Here is a 17,176-nt window from a genome sequence, read left to right as displayed (position 1 = left end):
GTAAAAAGGTATAAAATTCAATTAATTCAAGAAAATCAAATAGAATTTAATTACGATAAGCATACTCATACTTGAAGTGAAATATTTTTGCTTAAGCTGACTAATATTACAGTCCATGTATACTAAATGTTCGAATTATTCACGACTGACCAATATAGGCTTATAGAAATATAGTCACATTGAAGCCACAGTTACTCTCAGGATGTAAAAACATTATTATCTTCGTATATTAGCAGAAATAGTCTTTGAGCTAGAGTATTAATTTTCAAATAGTTCTATCAATATAGCATAAAATATATAGTACGTTAATTATACATTTGGAAAAAAAATATGTTTGATAAATTTTATTTCTTGCTGAAATATTCAACGATTCAAAACACATTAAATAAACATTCCTACATCCAAAACACATTAAATAAACATTCCTACATACAAAACACATTAAATAAACATTTCTGCATCCAAAACACATTAAATAAATATTCCTACATCCAAAACACATTAAGTAAACATTTCTGCATCCAAAACACTTTAAGTAAACATCCCTTAAATAATTTCATCTTTGATAAAATGTCAGAAATTGCAAATTTACAACCAAAGCAAATCAAAACCTTCTTCCTTAGTTTGAACTCTATTATTTTAATACTTTGACATATTAGGACCTCGATAAATACTACATTTTACTTACTAGCATCTGATTTTACTTACTTGTTTTGAAAAGCGGAATTTCGAGGCATAACAATCAAAAATCAACTCATTCACAATAGTTATTCTGTGAAAGATTTCACTTGTTTGTGACCACGCCAACTTTCAGGATGGAAATTGCTAATAGTTCACATATTGCGGTTTTATAATGTGTTAGTCAGTGTTATGTGGATAATGGACAAACAGTACAAATGACACTGTGATAAGAAATATGAATAGAGCCAAAACAAGAAAACTACAACTATGTCTCTTGCACGAGTAACCTTTCTTTTTTCAAATAATCTCAATACAATTGTTACATAAAGTTCAGTGGAAAAAAAAGAAAAGGAAACCCACTGCAAATTATATTACCTTTATTTTTACTTTACAAACTTTTAGGATGCTCGAAAGGTTCGGAACTCGCTGAATCAAGACTTTCATTTGATGAATAGTTGCTGGACAGAAGCAGTTAAAAAGTTGCCAGCAGGCCAAGAGGAGGACAATTTTATAACTATGATTGGACTACAGCTAATAGGGCACATAACTTTTTGTACAGTATAAAAAGTGACTGGTAAAACGTACGTAAAAGCCTTTGGTTAGTTAATCTTGATGAACGTTAACTTTCTGAAATGTTGAATTTGTCATTCCTTCCTTTCTAGTTGTTTTAATCTTTTGTATACATTCACATCTTAACTGTAAGTCGATGTTTGTGAAACTATAACCAGTCAATTTAACCTGTGACTCTTTGTGTCATTAAACATATATAAACATTAATTTTATCAGTCAGTTCAACCTGTGACTCTTTGTGTCATAAAACATATATAAACATTGATTTTACCAGTCAATTCAAACTGTGACTTATTGTGTCATAAAACATATATAAACGTTGATTTACCAGTCAATTCAACCTGTGACTCTTTGTGTCATAAAACATATATAAACATTACTTTACTAGTCAATTCAACCTGTGACTCTTTGTGTCATAAAACCTATATAAACATTGATTTACCAGTCAATTCAACCTGTGATTCTTTGTGTCATAAAACACACATGAACATTGATTTTACCAGTTAATTCAACCTGTGACTCCTTGTGTCATAAAATATATATAAATATTAATTTTCAAGAATTATTTTTAACTTCACATTATGCACATTTATTCTTAATTTTTAAGTTTCTGCCACAAAATTACGTACACATCTGATCGCCAAGTGGATGTTTCTATCATAAATCCACAATCAATTCTTCCTTTAAGAATTTCTACCATAAAATACATATTCACACTTTCAGTATTTTTCATCTGTTATAGCGATACCAATTGCTGTGGGACTATCGAGTACAGGGTGTTAATAATTTATATATATCTCAAATTCTTAAGTTTTTTCATATTAAAATTACAACGGAATATGTTTCTTTCTAGAATTATTAACAGTTGCTGTTCTTTGTTCATGATTCAAATTTATTTAGATGATGACGCACGACCAGCATGTCCTTGTATCTGCTGTCTCTTCTTACACAATTTCTATTAGCTGTTCAACGCACATGAGCTTCTGATCATGTGCGAGCATTTACCAATCGTAACGTAGAGTCATGCAATGGTGTAAACAGGGGCTAATCTTCTTTCGCCTAGGTTTCCAAAGCTTTAATATTTGTATAGCTTTGCATAAAACAAATTACTTTAATTTCCTGACTGCACAGCTGGTCTTGTTCTACGAGTAACGTTTTATTATTATTATTATCAACACACTCTTCCTCAAGAATAATAATACATCCTGTTTCTGCTGCCAAATGGTATTTTTTATCATTTTCCCTGACGTGCCCAGTAATAAATCTATTACGTTACAAACCACCACCAGAATTTATAACCTTACCAAGTTAGTAACATGAACATACAGTTGAAATACTTTTATGAATACGATTGACTAAAACATTAAGCGATATACAGAACTATTTGTCAAGCGTATTATAGAAACTGAAAATTTGTCATATATATATTATTAGTATGTGACTACATTTGAATACAGAAACGGTGCTTAGTGTATCTAAAGAAGCACAAGATGTATAAGATTAAGAAAACAAAGAAAACTTAGTAACATAGGATTATTTATACAAAAATGTGGTTTAATTGTGCTTTGACTGATTTGTTTTTCCATGCCACATGTGTTTAGAGGTATAACTTCCCAGTTACCCAGTTTACAGTAATAATAGGCATATCATTGCAAAAATTGATTTATGTAAAGGACGTTTTTACGAAATAGTAGAAATATTTTTTAAACCTTACCTGGATAATTATCTGAATTTAATTTTGATTCATACATTTATCTGAAATGTTCTCATAAATGCCATTTGTTGTGAAATAAAACATATAAATAAGTTTACGGCAGGTAAGGAAACTAATACCATATGAGCCAAGAACTACAGTTTTGAGAAGGAAAGAAAACGTGAGTGAATATTCTAGCTGAAAACTTGAATAGTATCAAGTTGTCTCTGGGAGTTTAAAAAGTGTTGAGGTATATGTAAATTTGATAACTATATCAAAGGTGGTGTTGTTTAAGGTTTTTAAAAAGTGTTGAGGTATATGTTTATCTGATAACTATATCAAATATTGTGTTGTTTAAAGTTTTTATAAAGTGTTGAGGTATATTTATATCTGATAAATATATCAAATACTGTGTTGTTTAATTTTTTTATAAAGTATTGAGGTATATGTATATCTGATAACTATATCAAACTTTGTGTTGTTTAAAGTTTTTTATAAAGTGTTGAGATTTATTTATATCTGATAACTATATCAAATATTGTGTTGTTTAATTTTTTTATAAAGTGTTGAGATATATTTATATCTGATAACTATATCAAATGTTGTGTTGTTTAAAGTTTTTATAAAGTGTTGAGGTATATGTTTATCTGATAACTATGTCAAATGTTGTGTTGTTTATACTTTTTCTATCTACGTTATAAAATTCATTGAACTATCTTGTAAGAGTTCGTGATCCATATGTACCTGGTTCCATTTATTACATTTACAACATCATCCTTAGAATACATTTAAAAACCACGTTTATTTTCACATTCTTATATTTGTAAGTTATAATTTTATTTGTATTAGTATCTACACAAGGAATACATGAGTGTCAAGTATATTTTACTTTCTAAAAATAAATTTTCAAAGTAGTAAAGAGAGAAAAAAAAATATTTAAAATTTTTCAAATGGACTGTTATCAGTACGTTGTTTCGTTAAAATACAAAACAGATAAAGACATTAATAGTGTGAAAAGTAATAACATAAGTGTAATAAACATGAATGTTGCACAGTATTTAAGGAAACAATAAGAATGAAACGATCGTTCGAGCATTTCTAATTTAACAGACATAGTATGTGAAAACGATTCACTCTGAAATAGCATTGAAAGTTCTGGAATTAGACATTTTTGTAACACACAGGTCTACACCTTTTTGGCAAGAGTACAATTCTAGTCAATTTGACAATTGTAGTACACTTATATACTTTCTACATTAATCCTATAGCTGTAAATGACTGTAAGCTGAGAATCAACTCGTTCTATTGTCATGTAGTATTTTAACATAATGAAAACAAGAGCCAATATATTTTGTTTTATATATATATATATATATATGAACATAGAATGTTGACTGGAACAGTAAAAATTAGATTATACTCATACTGATGTCGAGAATTTGTAAACGTTATAATAATTACGAAAATTAAATATCCACTGTAGTACAGCAACGTTATTAATATGATGCATTATCGTTAATTTATATTTTACAAAAGATCATAATCACTAGTTGCAGCCCCTCAGTGGCTCAGTGGTATGTCTTATAATGCTAGAAACCAGGTTTCGATACCCGTGGTGGGCAGAGCACAGATAGCCCTTTGTGTAGCTTTGTACTTAACTACAAACAAACAAATTCTAGTTGCTTTAATACTGAACGAAAAATGTGGTGTGTTGACGTTATTGACGAAGCAGAGTTAACACTATCAGGCTTTTGTATGATGTAAAGGATGGATAATGTGTTAAATGCTGTGATGTAACATAACTCTATCATTGGAACATTAACTATTGTACGATGACATTCTTGTAAATTCTGTGAAGCTCACGACAAAGGTATGGTCTACAATAAAGTACATATCTATCCTATTACATGAAATCATTTTATAAAGGACATTCATATAAAACCATGTCAGACTTTCATCAACGTGATTAGATTTATCTCTTGAGACTGCTCATCAAAGCCAATGCTTATTACAATTATGTTAGTATTATACAGACGTATAGTAACATTGTCTTCTACGTATAGAAACATCATCCACCTTTGCAAAACGCATACAATTAAATATATATATAAATGAAAACTATAAACATAAGTTGAGACAAAGTGAAATTTTTATGAAATCCTACGGAAGTATAGTGAAACTTTCCGCCTATAGTAAAATATAGTAATATGCCTAGTAAGAACATCTGCCTATACAAACAATATCATTAGTAAGACAATCCACTTAGTGGCACCATCCTCCTATAGAACCTTAGTAACACCGTCCGCCTATAGAATCTTAGTAACACCATCCACCTTTGTAAAACACATTTAATACATCTAGAAAGATCATCTGCCTATATAACCTTAGAAAGACAATTCTTTGTAACCCAATCCACCTATATAAACACCATTCTTTGTAACACAATCCACCTATATAAACACCATTCTTTGTAACACAATCCACCTATATAAACACCATTCTTTGTAACACAATCCACCTATAAGACCATAGTAACATCGTCCGTCTATTGTAACAGACTCTGTAGTATCGATTTATGATACCACCCTCTGCCCTAAAACTTATCAGCGCCCTCTGGTGTCACTTTGTGAACATAATCGTATCTTGTGCATAGCACAATGACTCTATCCCCCTCTGAGGCAGCCAATCAGCGCACGCGTCTAGGGTCTCGGAATAACTACTATTGTTTCGCAGACCCCCAAACCTATCGATTTTTTTTTTAATTCTCTGTATATGAAAAGCTGTATTCCCAAATTATATGCTTTAAATCACATTTTTCATTCCATAAATCAAATCTTTTTAAAAATATTATAAGGAAATTTCGGACACGACTCACTGACCCCCTGAAGTATCCCCGCGGATTTCTGGGGGCCCGTGAACTCCAGTGTGAGAAACGCTGATCTAGAATGTTTATGGCAGTACAGATATTTTGAGATTTCGAAGATTAAAGAACGTCCAGGTAAGGATATTTTGAAAAAACTATCTGAATTGTATGACTTCAGTATTATCAAGAAGATGAAGAAATCAAAATGTAAGGAAGCATTTTGCCTTCCTTACATGTATTTCTGTCGTATTTAATAATATTACTTTTAAATACTGCAGATGGCAGATTGAGAAATGGAAAGATGATAAAGAGAAACACACAACTGGTATAAAAAATATGTTATTTCCAGATATTATTTTTTTCAAAAAAGTTAGTTACTCGGAGAAAAATCATATAAAGGAAAGTGTGATATTTTTAAATTTGATAGACAGTAACACGCATAATCTAAAGTCACTAACTCAGCAGTATGTAGTCAATTTAAAATTAAGAAAATAGTATTTAAGTTTAGTTAATTGAGCTACACTTATAACTTTGCAAAAACACAGTTCATTTATATAAAATTTCTACTAACAAACCAAAATCCAGCAAAAAATATACGTTTTTTTTTGGTTTATTATATAGTACAGTTTTTTTTTTCAAGTTGTATAAACAGATGCTCTCATACTAAAAAGTATGGTTAGTCGTACCATCAATCAACAGTAAAAACATTAAACCACGTCCGAGGTAAACAGGAAAGTAATGATAAGTCTGAAAGTATGGAAAAAACTGAATTTCTGTTCAGAGTGTTATAACGACAACATTTACTCAGCTTATACAACCATCGCGTTTTCTTTTGAATAAATATATAAATTTTACTAGTTCGACAGCGAACAATCTTTATGCTTATGAACCACATCCGTTAGAAACGAAAGCACGTTTCTAGAAGATAATATGTTAAAGTAAAAATGAAATATTATATTGACGCAGCTAACATAAGAGACATTGAAACACGCAGTAACAATATCAAGAGATATCGTGAAAAACAGAACTTTACACAGCTACCGGATGCTAGATTTTTCTATAAAATAGAACTGTGCAAGAGCAAAATTCCAATTCTTTCTATTGAGAAAATTTTATTATACACAAACAACGAACTCTTCGGGATGAAGGCTTTGTTAACTATCATCTTCTGCATCGTTGTTTCCTTAAGTTACGTGAATGGAAGACCAGGACAACACAGAAGAGCTTTTATTGGAGTCGTTCGTGCTTTCAATGAACTGTGTGGTAAGATTCTATAAACAAAAATGACAAATGAGAATGGCAATTACAATAATTATTAGCCGTAAAGAAACGTAATTTGGTGTTTAATATTGGCGTAAACATAATGTAATTGAAAATAAACTAAAATCCACATTTGTTTGTAACATTGGCACAAATAATCCGATACCAATTTGGATTTGGATTTTAGTTGAATTTAACTAATATACGGTTTGTTTTGAATTTCGCGCAAAGCTACACGAGGGCCATCTGCGCTAGCCGTCCCTAATTTAGCAGTGTAAGACTAGAGGGAAGGAGCTAGTCATCACCACCCACCGCCAACTCTTGGGCAACTCTTTTACCAACGAATAGTGGGATTGACCGTCACTTATAACGCCCCCACGGCTGAAAGGGCAAGTATGTTTAGTGTGACGGGTATTCGAATCCGCGACCCTCAGATTGCGAGTGGAGCGACCTAACTAATATACACGGTATTGTGTAATCACCACTGAATCTTGTGTCATTAAATGTATTCAAACATATGAAAATTAAATGAGACGTTTTAGTGAATTACGATGACGTACCAAACAACTTACCGAAGTACTTGATGATATAAGAAATGTTGGAAACTTCGAGGATGATTAAAAGTACTTCACATTGTATCTGTCAGTCAAAGAGTGTTTTTTTTTTCAGATGCATTTAAAATGGAAGGAGCTAAACACTCTATGACACACTTATTGTTTGTTTATTTACATTGATGCTGTTTTCAGAATTTTCACGCAAAGTCACCAAACGGCTATCCTGGTCGTCTCTAGTTTTGAACTGATATACTAAATCCTGGCTATCCTGGTCGTCTCTAATTTTGAACTGATATACTAAATCCTGGCTATCCTGGTCGTCTCTAATTTTTAACTGATACACTAAATCCTGGCTATACTGGTCGTCTCTATTTTTGAACTGATACACTAAAGAGAAGAAAACTAATCAACAAACACACATCATCAACGTTGAGCTGCTATTAGCTGACAAAATAGAGAGCTTTGACAGTCACCCTTATCGCGTACTCAAGGCCTCAAAGTGTAGTGTTTAAGCGTTTGTTCGTTATGTTGAGGAAAAATTAATAGGTAATTAATAGTACAATGTGCAACATTTCATCCTTTAAATAAAATGAGGCCGGACAGGGCGAAGTGGTTATCGTGCCGAACTATGCATCCATGGGTTCGAGGCTCGCGCCCAGTTGGCGTAACAAAAACCTCACTCAACCCTTTAGGGCACTTTGTAACATACAACTTTGAATAATTTTTGTATAATCTAGTTTGTTACTCATTGTTAGTTCGTAGCTCATTTTTAGCCACGGATGAGCGGCTCATAAAATGGCTCTGAGTTTTTCGTTTTCTCAAGTACAAACTTTTAGCTCATAGCTCCGTCATCTCTTGACCGATTTAAGTTCTAATTACAGTTTTCGACTCAAGAATTCAAACACTTTCAATTGATATATATGTGACCCCGCCCAAGGTCTCATGGATTAATTTATTCTGATCCTGCTTAATATAAATTTCAATTTCGGAGTAGGCTGGTAGAGGTCCTTATGAGCAATAAAATCGAAACGGATATACGCGCTCCTCACGCTTGGTATTTCTGGCGCACAAACATATAGCTAACAAAAAGGAAAACAAAGGTCTCATACATTGATTTACTCTAATCGTGCCTAAAAGAATTTCAAGTGCCGCGGCTATTGAAGATTCCCTCTCGTTTACTATAAACCTTGATATTTTAAAATGCTAATCAGGCGTTGCTTTTAAAGCTGAATTGCTTATCATTTTTATATTAACTTTCAGAGCAAATAATAGCAAACCAAACTGCGATTCGATTAGTGTCACGATGAATAATAATATAAAATCAGTTACTTTATTTAAGTTTAGAACTTTTGCGTCTCAATACACTATTTCTAGCAAACTAAAATCCAAAATGTTCGAGCTTTTTCTATGAAATGTACTTTTATAAAATGGTTTCTGACGTTCTTTTAGTCAGAAAAAAAATATATAAAAATATTTTTTTTTTTTACTTCTAAATGTTTGTAGTTGATTCGAGTTGATACACTAATATCTGGATTTTTTTTAACTTTCCCAAGAAATAGAAACTAAATATTTCAAGTCGCTCAATATCGTACAAAAGACATGCAACAATTATATAACTACTACTAACTTCTGATCAAACTAAGCTATCCACATGGATTAGAACTAAAAATAAATGCCTGATAATGAGCATAGCTAATTAAACAAAATTGTAAATTTTATTTCTTGTAATTATCAGAACGAATTGTTTCATCATTTAAGTACGCTCGCTGTTGATAATATTTTCGGTCGTAAACCCAGCAATATCTTGCGAGGTTGAGCCCACAATCTGTTACAATCTAAGCCCAGGAGGCTTAGGTCAGTCCTAAATTCATATACTGAGCTAACATTAAAGAATAATAACTCTAACTGAATAACAAACGAAATTAAATTCGAAATCTAAAATACCTAAAATATTCTAATACTGAGGGAGCCACTATCAGAGTAGCGTCTCCAGTCTCGTTACATATGGAATTATTAATACATGCGATAAATATATTTTATTTTCTACTTTTAAAATGCCAAGTATCCTGCCCACAAGTTGCACAGAGGTGAATCTCGTACTTATAACGTTAAAACCAGTTTTCGATACCCTGCTAGTCACAACATTGATAGCCTAATGAGTAGCTTTGTGATTAACTACAAACAAACAAACAAAACCAAGTAGCCCATAAAATGTGTCGTATTTAAAAAGACCCAAAATTATTATGGGAGTAAGGATAAATATTTTATTGCTACAGGTAACACTACAGGTATCGACCCTGATAGCTGCATCGCTGAGTTGGAGACAGAGGTAAGATGATGAATATTTTTTAACAGAATCATAATTAACAGATAAGTTTGCTTTTAGCTGCTGTGTTAAAGTGTCTAAATGAGTATTTTTTTTACGATATGTAATAGAGATTTAATCATTTACACTCTCAAAACATCACTGTTTTTTAATTTTTATATGCCCCCTGTGGCTCAGTGGAAAGTCTCAGGGTTGGTAACGCCAAAAATCGGGCTTATATACCCATGGAGGGGTGAACCCATTGCGTAGCTTTGTGTATAACAAACAAACAAAAACTGTGCAGAGAAAAAACAATATATTAAAATCAGTTTATATTTTGAATGTATTAGGTCGTCAAGAAATTAATGTCGCGTTTTGGAACACTTTCATGAACCACCCCCCAAAAACGTACATTACGTATAATAGTTAAACGACCGCCTAAACGTCACGTTAGTGTAGCCTATATAATGTGTAAAGTTTAGCATACTCTAATCCCTTATAGTGATGGCACACGACGAGACACACACTCGGCATGTAATGTTGTTTGAATAATATCAAATAAGTTTATGGAAATGTTTTGAACGTTCGTAAATGTCAATGAGGGTTCAGAAAATTTCATTCAGGTGACTTTAGCCTTAAAAATGGCGATGGCAGGGTCCGACACATTGGAATTGATAGTGATGCTCTGAAGACGCTTGTTGATTCTAACCCAAGGTAACACACTAGTGAAATGGCCATGAAACAATACATAAACATCTAAGGAATATGGGAAAACTCCATAAAGAAGGTGTTTGGGTGCCTCACGAACTCTCCCATGATCACCATTTCTAACGTGTGAACGTTGCTTCGTCTCTTCTGGCACGTAATACGCGTGAACCATTTTTGGACAGAACTGTCGCCGGTGATGAAAAATGAATTCTCTATGCGAGTATTAAACGCCAAAAACAATGGCTCAGTCCTAGACAAAAAACCGACCCCAAAACCTGGACTCCATCCGCAGAAAGTGATGCTTTGCATTTGGTGGGACATCAAAGGAGTAATTCATTTCGAATTCCTCAATCCACAACGAACTGTCAATGCAGAGATCTATAGTCAGCAACTGGAACGTTTAAAATCAAGCCCTTCATCAGAAACGACCTTCACTCATCAATTGGAAAAGTGTTCTTCTCCTCGACAGTGCGTGTACACATGTGACACGTTTTATGCAACACAAGATTATGGAGTTGGGTTGGGAAATTCTTCCCCGCCCACCATATTCTCCAGATATGGCACCATCAGATTACCATACTTTTCGTTCGCTGCAACACCATCTTAATGGGAAAACTGATGCAAATGTGGAAGGTGTTAAAGAGGACATCGACATGTTTTTTGCTTCAAAGCCAAATGATTTCTTTAATCGGGGCATCAACAACCTGATTGTAAGATGGGAAAGCATCATCGATAAGATTGGAGACTATTTCATTTACTAAATGTTTTGATATATAAGTTGTTCGGGTTTTTCCATCTAAAAAAAGCGACATTAATTTCTTGACGACTTAATAGATCATTAAATATATTACACCACGACTCGTATTTTCAGAAAGTCACTACATAAATTAAAATAAAGTATCTTTAACCCTGCATCCACTGTTTTGCTTGATTTCTGTTTTATCGGATTTATACGATGTAATAGATTTTAAATTGGCGTTCTACAGTATATAACGCACTTTTTGGACAGTTATAGTATAGAACAGAAGTGACTACAACGTTTCTAAAAGTTACAGCATATAATAGACGTTACCACAGTGTTTTGATATTTAGCCTATAAACGATTGTAATGTACTATAACAGTCACAGATTGTAACACTTTTTAACAGTGCTTCTATATGCACGGCAGATACAATTAATGACATACTTTATCATTGTTTCTTTAACGTTTAAATCTATAATAGAAAATATTAATGTGTGCATGCCATGACAGGTAGTATGTCTTTAATTGACAGCTACGATATATAACAAACCTTAGAATAATTTTTCAGTGTTATAGTTTATAATGGGCTTTAGCAGTATCTACTTGAGAATTATAGCTTGTAATATACCTTAAAAGTGTATGCTTGGCAGTTGCAGCTTACAATATATTTAGCAGTGCATGGATGACAGTTACTGTTTATAATAGACTTTAGCAGTGCATGTTGGACAGTTACAGCTTATAACGGATTTTAGAATGTATGTAGGACAATTGCAGCTTATAACAGATTTTAGCAATGCTTGTGAGATAACTATAGTGTTTAGCTGCAAATACTGAACTGTTCCAGTTCTGGCTTCAAAAGTGGGTCATTGACAACAGTATACAACAAAGTTAACAGTGCTTTGATATAGGGTCTACTTATCATTTATAACGCACTTTAGCAGGTGTTATTTTTTTTACAGAATGTGACAAACTTTAACGGCATGTTTTTTAAAGAATGTAACAAATTTTAGTGGTGTGTTTTCAACAGTTACGTCCTATAAGACAATTCAGCGGTGTGTGTTTGGTAGGAATATATATTATAGAACAGGCATAAACAGACTCTAACAGTTGAAGTCAGCGATAGACTTTAAATAATGCTATGGAAGTTGACTTATATCATCGTTTACTTACTATTAATTGTTCCTTCAAAAACCTTTTCTGTTTGAGTTTTCTATTTGTAACGTAAAAACAATGTTACATGTATGCTTACCACACAGTAAGTAATGAAATAGTTTTATTCTAAAATCTGAACAGGTAGTTTTTCAAATTATTTCTTATTTCTAGGATAAAACCGCATGGGATGATTGTTTAACAGCTGGGAATTTCACAGATAACAGCGGTCTTCTCACAGCTATCTGTCAGAATCGGAGCAACTTCAGAAAGTTAGTTATGAGTTAAATAGTATTTTGAAAACAAAAAGTGTAATATAAACACCTGGGGTCGCGATTATAACGAAAAAAATCATATGAAGCAAAAGAAAAGATAAATGGGATGGTTAACATATACATTCGAAGAAAGATAAGTGACGCACATTCAGAGTATCTGAACCGTTTCTTTAAAAGGGAGCAAATTAACTGACTTGAGTGATTTTTGTATTTCAGTGAGCAACAATATTGAAAAAAAACTTGTTAAAAACCTGATTAATACTTGTGTACTTGAGAATGATCACATTACTGATTCGAAACGCCGTGCCTGTTCTAACAATAAATCGAAAATATTAAAAGTTATTTCGTAGCTTAACTGACAGTGCTTCCCAAACTCAGGCGTGCCGCGGAATTTTTGCAGTTGGCTTAACAACCTATGCAACAACCATAAATGTATCACACATGTTGAGTTTTCCTGAGAAATGTAAAAGAATAAACTTGAAAATAAAATCATGAGCTTAAATCACGATATTTGCAGCTGTCCAACGTTTCGGTAAGAAATAACCAGCTGACCCTTTTATAAGGCTTTTAAACTAGGATATTTACTCAGGTTCTTGAAAATAGCATATGACAATTATCGAAAGTTAGACAGATGTAAATATCTTGATTTCAAGTTCTTCGATAAATTTCTCATATGTGTATCTTTGTAGGTAAATACGGTTGCTATTTTATACATAGTAGTAACTTAATTTTACCTGCTGTTTCTTGGTCATTTTGTTTTCTGTAGATGAGAAGATGTATACTAACAGCCGCAACGACAAACTGGGAAAGTGAAAGAGGCAGGATTACATCAGAAATAGTAAGTAGTGACAGAGATAAACACACATCATTAGATATCGATCTGTTGAAGAAACCGCTTGTTACGTATTACAATTTCGAATGGTTTGAAACCGAGCTAAATGATAGTTTAAATTCAGTAGTTAAATAAATACCGACAAGATTGATACACACAGTTTCTTTTTAAATACAAATATGTTTAATATATAAAAACAACAATACAATTTACAATAACAATTATTACAAATAGTTATTACAAACAGTGACTTATATGCAGAAGTTTTACAAACTTACAAGCAATATAAAGTATTCTTTCTAGTCTGAAACTACATTGATATCTTATTGAGGGTTCATGATGAGCGAGTTAATTTAGAGTTGATGTAGATACAACTCACTTAATAGAAAGCTAGCTAGCTCTGTGAAATTCACTGATCACACGCCGATTTTTCCTACCGGTGACGTTAGGTAATGTTTTCGTAAAGGTACTAATGTCCGATGTGAATCCACTGAGTCTGAAGTTAAATGATTGGTAATGTTCGAAATTCATAAACGTTCCTGGTCAATATGTTTGAAGTTTCCGATTAGTAAGCGTTATAACAATCACAGTTATAGCTTACGAAGTTTATAGCACACCAATTACAGCAACCCAATAATAGATACTGTTTTTGGCACGTCGCGTTGCTTATATTTATAGGCGTGTGGAGAGTTTCTCGAAGCTTCAGCTTACGTAACAATACTAACACGCTAACACTAGCGTTTATGTACACATGTGTGTTGTTGATTCTTACAGTCGAGAATCTTCTACAACGTTAGAGAATATACGGGAGTTTCGCAGTACATATTTAACAGTATAAGTTGTGTACATTTCTAAATATAAATTTAATTTCAACAAACATTGATCTTGAAATAAATATATAATAATAAATCCGTCACATACTACAATCGTAAAAAACATATTTTTAATTATATTTGTTGAAAATTAACCTGAGAAGTAAAAACTGAGACCTGAACTTGTAAGATTTTGAATCCATTGATTTCCCTTTCAGTTTGGAGATACTGAATTAACTCGTGACTATGAAAATGTTTTATTGCCATCTCTCCTTCCTGTAACCTAGACATTAGTCTGAAGAAGTAAAAAAAAAACAACAATAAACACTGAGATCTAAGCAGGATTCGAACTACAAATCAGTGATTTTGATTTATGGGCGGCAAGTTTTAGTTATCTATGATCCTAGGTATAAAATCATGTACCCAACTCTCAGATTTCAATACATTAATTTATTTGGTAAGACTATTGAGCGATGGCAATAGACAGGAACCTTCGCAGGTCTCAGCACCTTTTAGGTCACTACCGCTACATGATACTTTAAAAGACTGATATAGATTAATTGAACTTGTGGTAAAAGCACGCGAGAGGGAAGATATTATCAGTGCTAGAGAGTATAACCTCACCCACGAAACACCCGTCATAGACTAAAATCAATTACAATATGTGTAACATGCTAAATATAGTCAGCGTTTGACAAATTGATTAATTTTGACAGAAATAATATCCAACAAAATCCTCAAACGTTTAGCTAACGGTAGATTTAACGGAGGAGAAAATTCTTCTTCCATAATTTCATTTCCTTCAAGAAAAAAGTAATATTTTTTTTTTCAATTACAGATGGATATAGCCTATCTCACTTCCATTGCATAAAATATCTACAATTGTTATTGTATAGTAGGTTGAGCGGTAAACTAGGTGAAGTTATTATTATTTACTAGGTAGAGCTGTAAAGTAGGTACAGCTTTTATTATACAGTAGGTTGAGCTGTAAAGTAGGTACAGCTTTTATTATACAGTAGGTTGAGCTGTAAAGTAGGTACAGCTTTTATTATACAGTAGGTTGAGCTGTAAAATAGGTACAGTTGTTATTATACAGTAGGTTGAGCTGTAAAATAGGTACAGTTGTTATTATATACTAAGTTGAGCTGTAAAGTAGATACAGTTGTCCTTATATACTGTACCTTGCATGTTATCAGTATGGAAAGGTAGAAGGTAATATCCATCATAGGAGAACTTTAATCGTACATGGATAACTTTAACTGTGGGTTCATGGATATTTACATATAATATATATATAATAAACGCAATGACGAAGGTAAAACCATCCAAATAAAACATGTATATTCTAATTTTTTACTCACTTGTGGTTGCAAGGGCCTCATATATGGAATCCCACGGAAATATACATTTAGTTAAAGTTCTAAATTTTCACTGTCATTGTAACTGATAACAGTTCAAATATGTCACTGACTTTAGAAAATCGACGACTAAAAAGTAACACTTAAAAAGCCGGGGATATATGCTTACATAAAAAGAGTAAACGAATGTGGTTCGTACCTGCACTCATAGTGTAAAGGCAATGAAAATGTCATGACGAATGCTGAAAAGCTCAGCAATTGTGACATCTGCGACATCACATATAGTCTGACATTCATAATATTATGACATCTGATATTCATACTCTGTATTTTTCAAGATTGTCCAGCATACATATCTAAGTATGAAAAATGCGCCACAGGAGGTATCGGGATACTTTTGAAATCTCATTAGACGCGGCAGGGTGTAGTAGTAGTTCTGATAGCACTGACGACTAAGATTCTATTGACAGTGTAACATTGACATTGTGAATTTGAATATCTCACGTCACACATCACATCACATCCGTGTTTTACACTCGCTATAGTTCTACTTTCTGTGGGTTACATGGATAACATTGTGATTTCAAGTATGTGTTTCTTCCTAAGTTCCTTCATTCATAGTAGGGTTGTAAAAAGCAATTCTTTAAGCAACTTAGTTTTTCTTCTTAATGACATCCCCCAGTGGCATAACAATAAGCTTAAGGCCTTCTGGATGGACACAGCCAATTCCTTAATGAAAGTGCTGATGAACTTAGCTGTCTTGGGGTACTTTGACAGTTTTACTATTGATATCAACGAGCGCTGGAAAAGAAAAAACAAACAATAACAACAATTATAATATACTAACCACATTATTTTCGTGACTTTAGATATCTCTAAGAGGTAGGGAAAGAAGAACCAAGAGGCGTCAGATGAGGAACGATTACTTTTCAGCGAAAATCACAGCAGCAAATAACGCACAGGTAGGAATCTGTGTATCCTTATTCTGTTTGTTTTTCTACTTTTCACTTCTTATCGTCAACTTGAATAGACAAGCGAGTATTTCACACTTTTAGTAATATTAGAGGGTACTTAGTATTTCACACTTTTAGTAACACTAGAGTATACTTGATATTTCACACTTTTTGTAATACTAGAGAGTACTTGGTATTTCACACTTTTTGTAATACTAGAGAGTACTTAATATTTCACACTTTTTGTAATACTAGAGAGTACTTAGTATTTCACACTTTTCAACAGAATTTGAAAAACAATTGAAAATGGCCATTACTAAATGTTTTTCTGCAGTGAACCCCTACTGTGCTTATTCCACACGTAAGCTGTTGCCTGCAACACACAAAGATGCGGTACCTACCACACAGAAAAGTATGGTTA

General features: G+C 32.7%; 1 protein-coding gene across 1 annotated transcript in view; it reads left to right on the top strand.

Moving 5' to 3' along the window:
- The first annotated feature begins 6,906 nt into the window (after nucleotides 1–6,906).
- The window catches only part of LOC106472181, a 12,550-nt gene continuing 2,280 nt past the window's right edge, over nucleotides 6,907–17,176 (top strand). Inside the window, exons 1-5 of the mRNA XM_013932917.2 lie at nucleotides 6,907–7,070; nucleotides 9,898–9,950; nucleotides 12,700–12,798; nucleotides 13,567–13,638; nucleotides 16,672–16,764. Coding sequence (XP_013788371.1) covers nucleotides 6,950–7,070; nucleotides 9,898–9,950; nucleotides 12,700–12,798; nucleotides 13,567–13,638; nucleotides 16,672–16,764 — 438 coding nt within the window. The 5' untranslated portion in view covers nucleotides 6,907–6,949. The remainder of the gene's footprint in view (nucleotides 7,071–9,897; nucleotides 9,951–12,699; nucleotides 12,799–13,566; nucleotides 13,639–16,671; nucleotides 16,765–17,176) is intronic.

Source organism: Limulus polyphemus, unplaced genomic scaffold (assembly GCF_000517525.1).
Source record: "Limulus polyphemus unplaced genomic scaffold, Limulus_polyphemus-2.1.2 Scaffold4, whole genome shotgun sequence".
Taxonomy (NCBI): Eukaryota; Metazoa; Arthropoda; class Merostomata; order Xiphosura; family Limulidae; genus Limulus; species Limulus polyphemus.
Note: the sequence above shows the minus strand (reverse complement) of the source record. Positions and strands in the feature narration are given on the sequence as shown.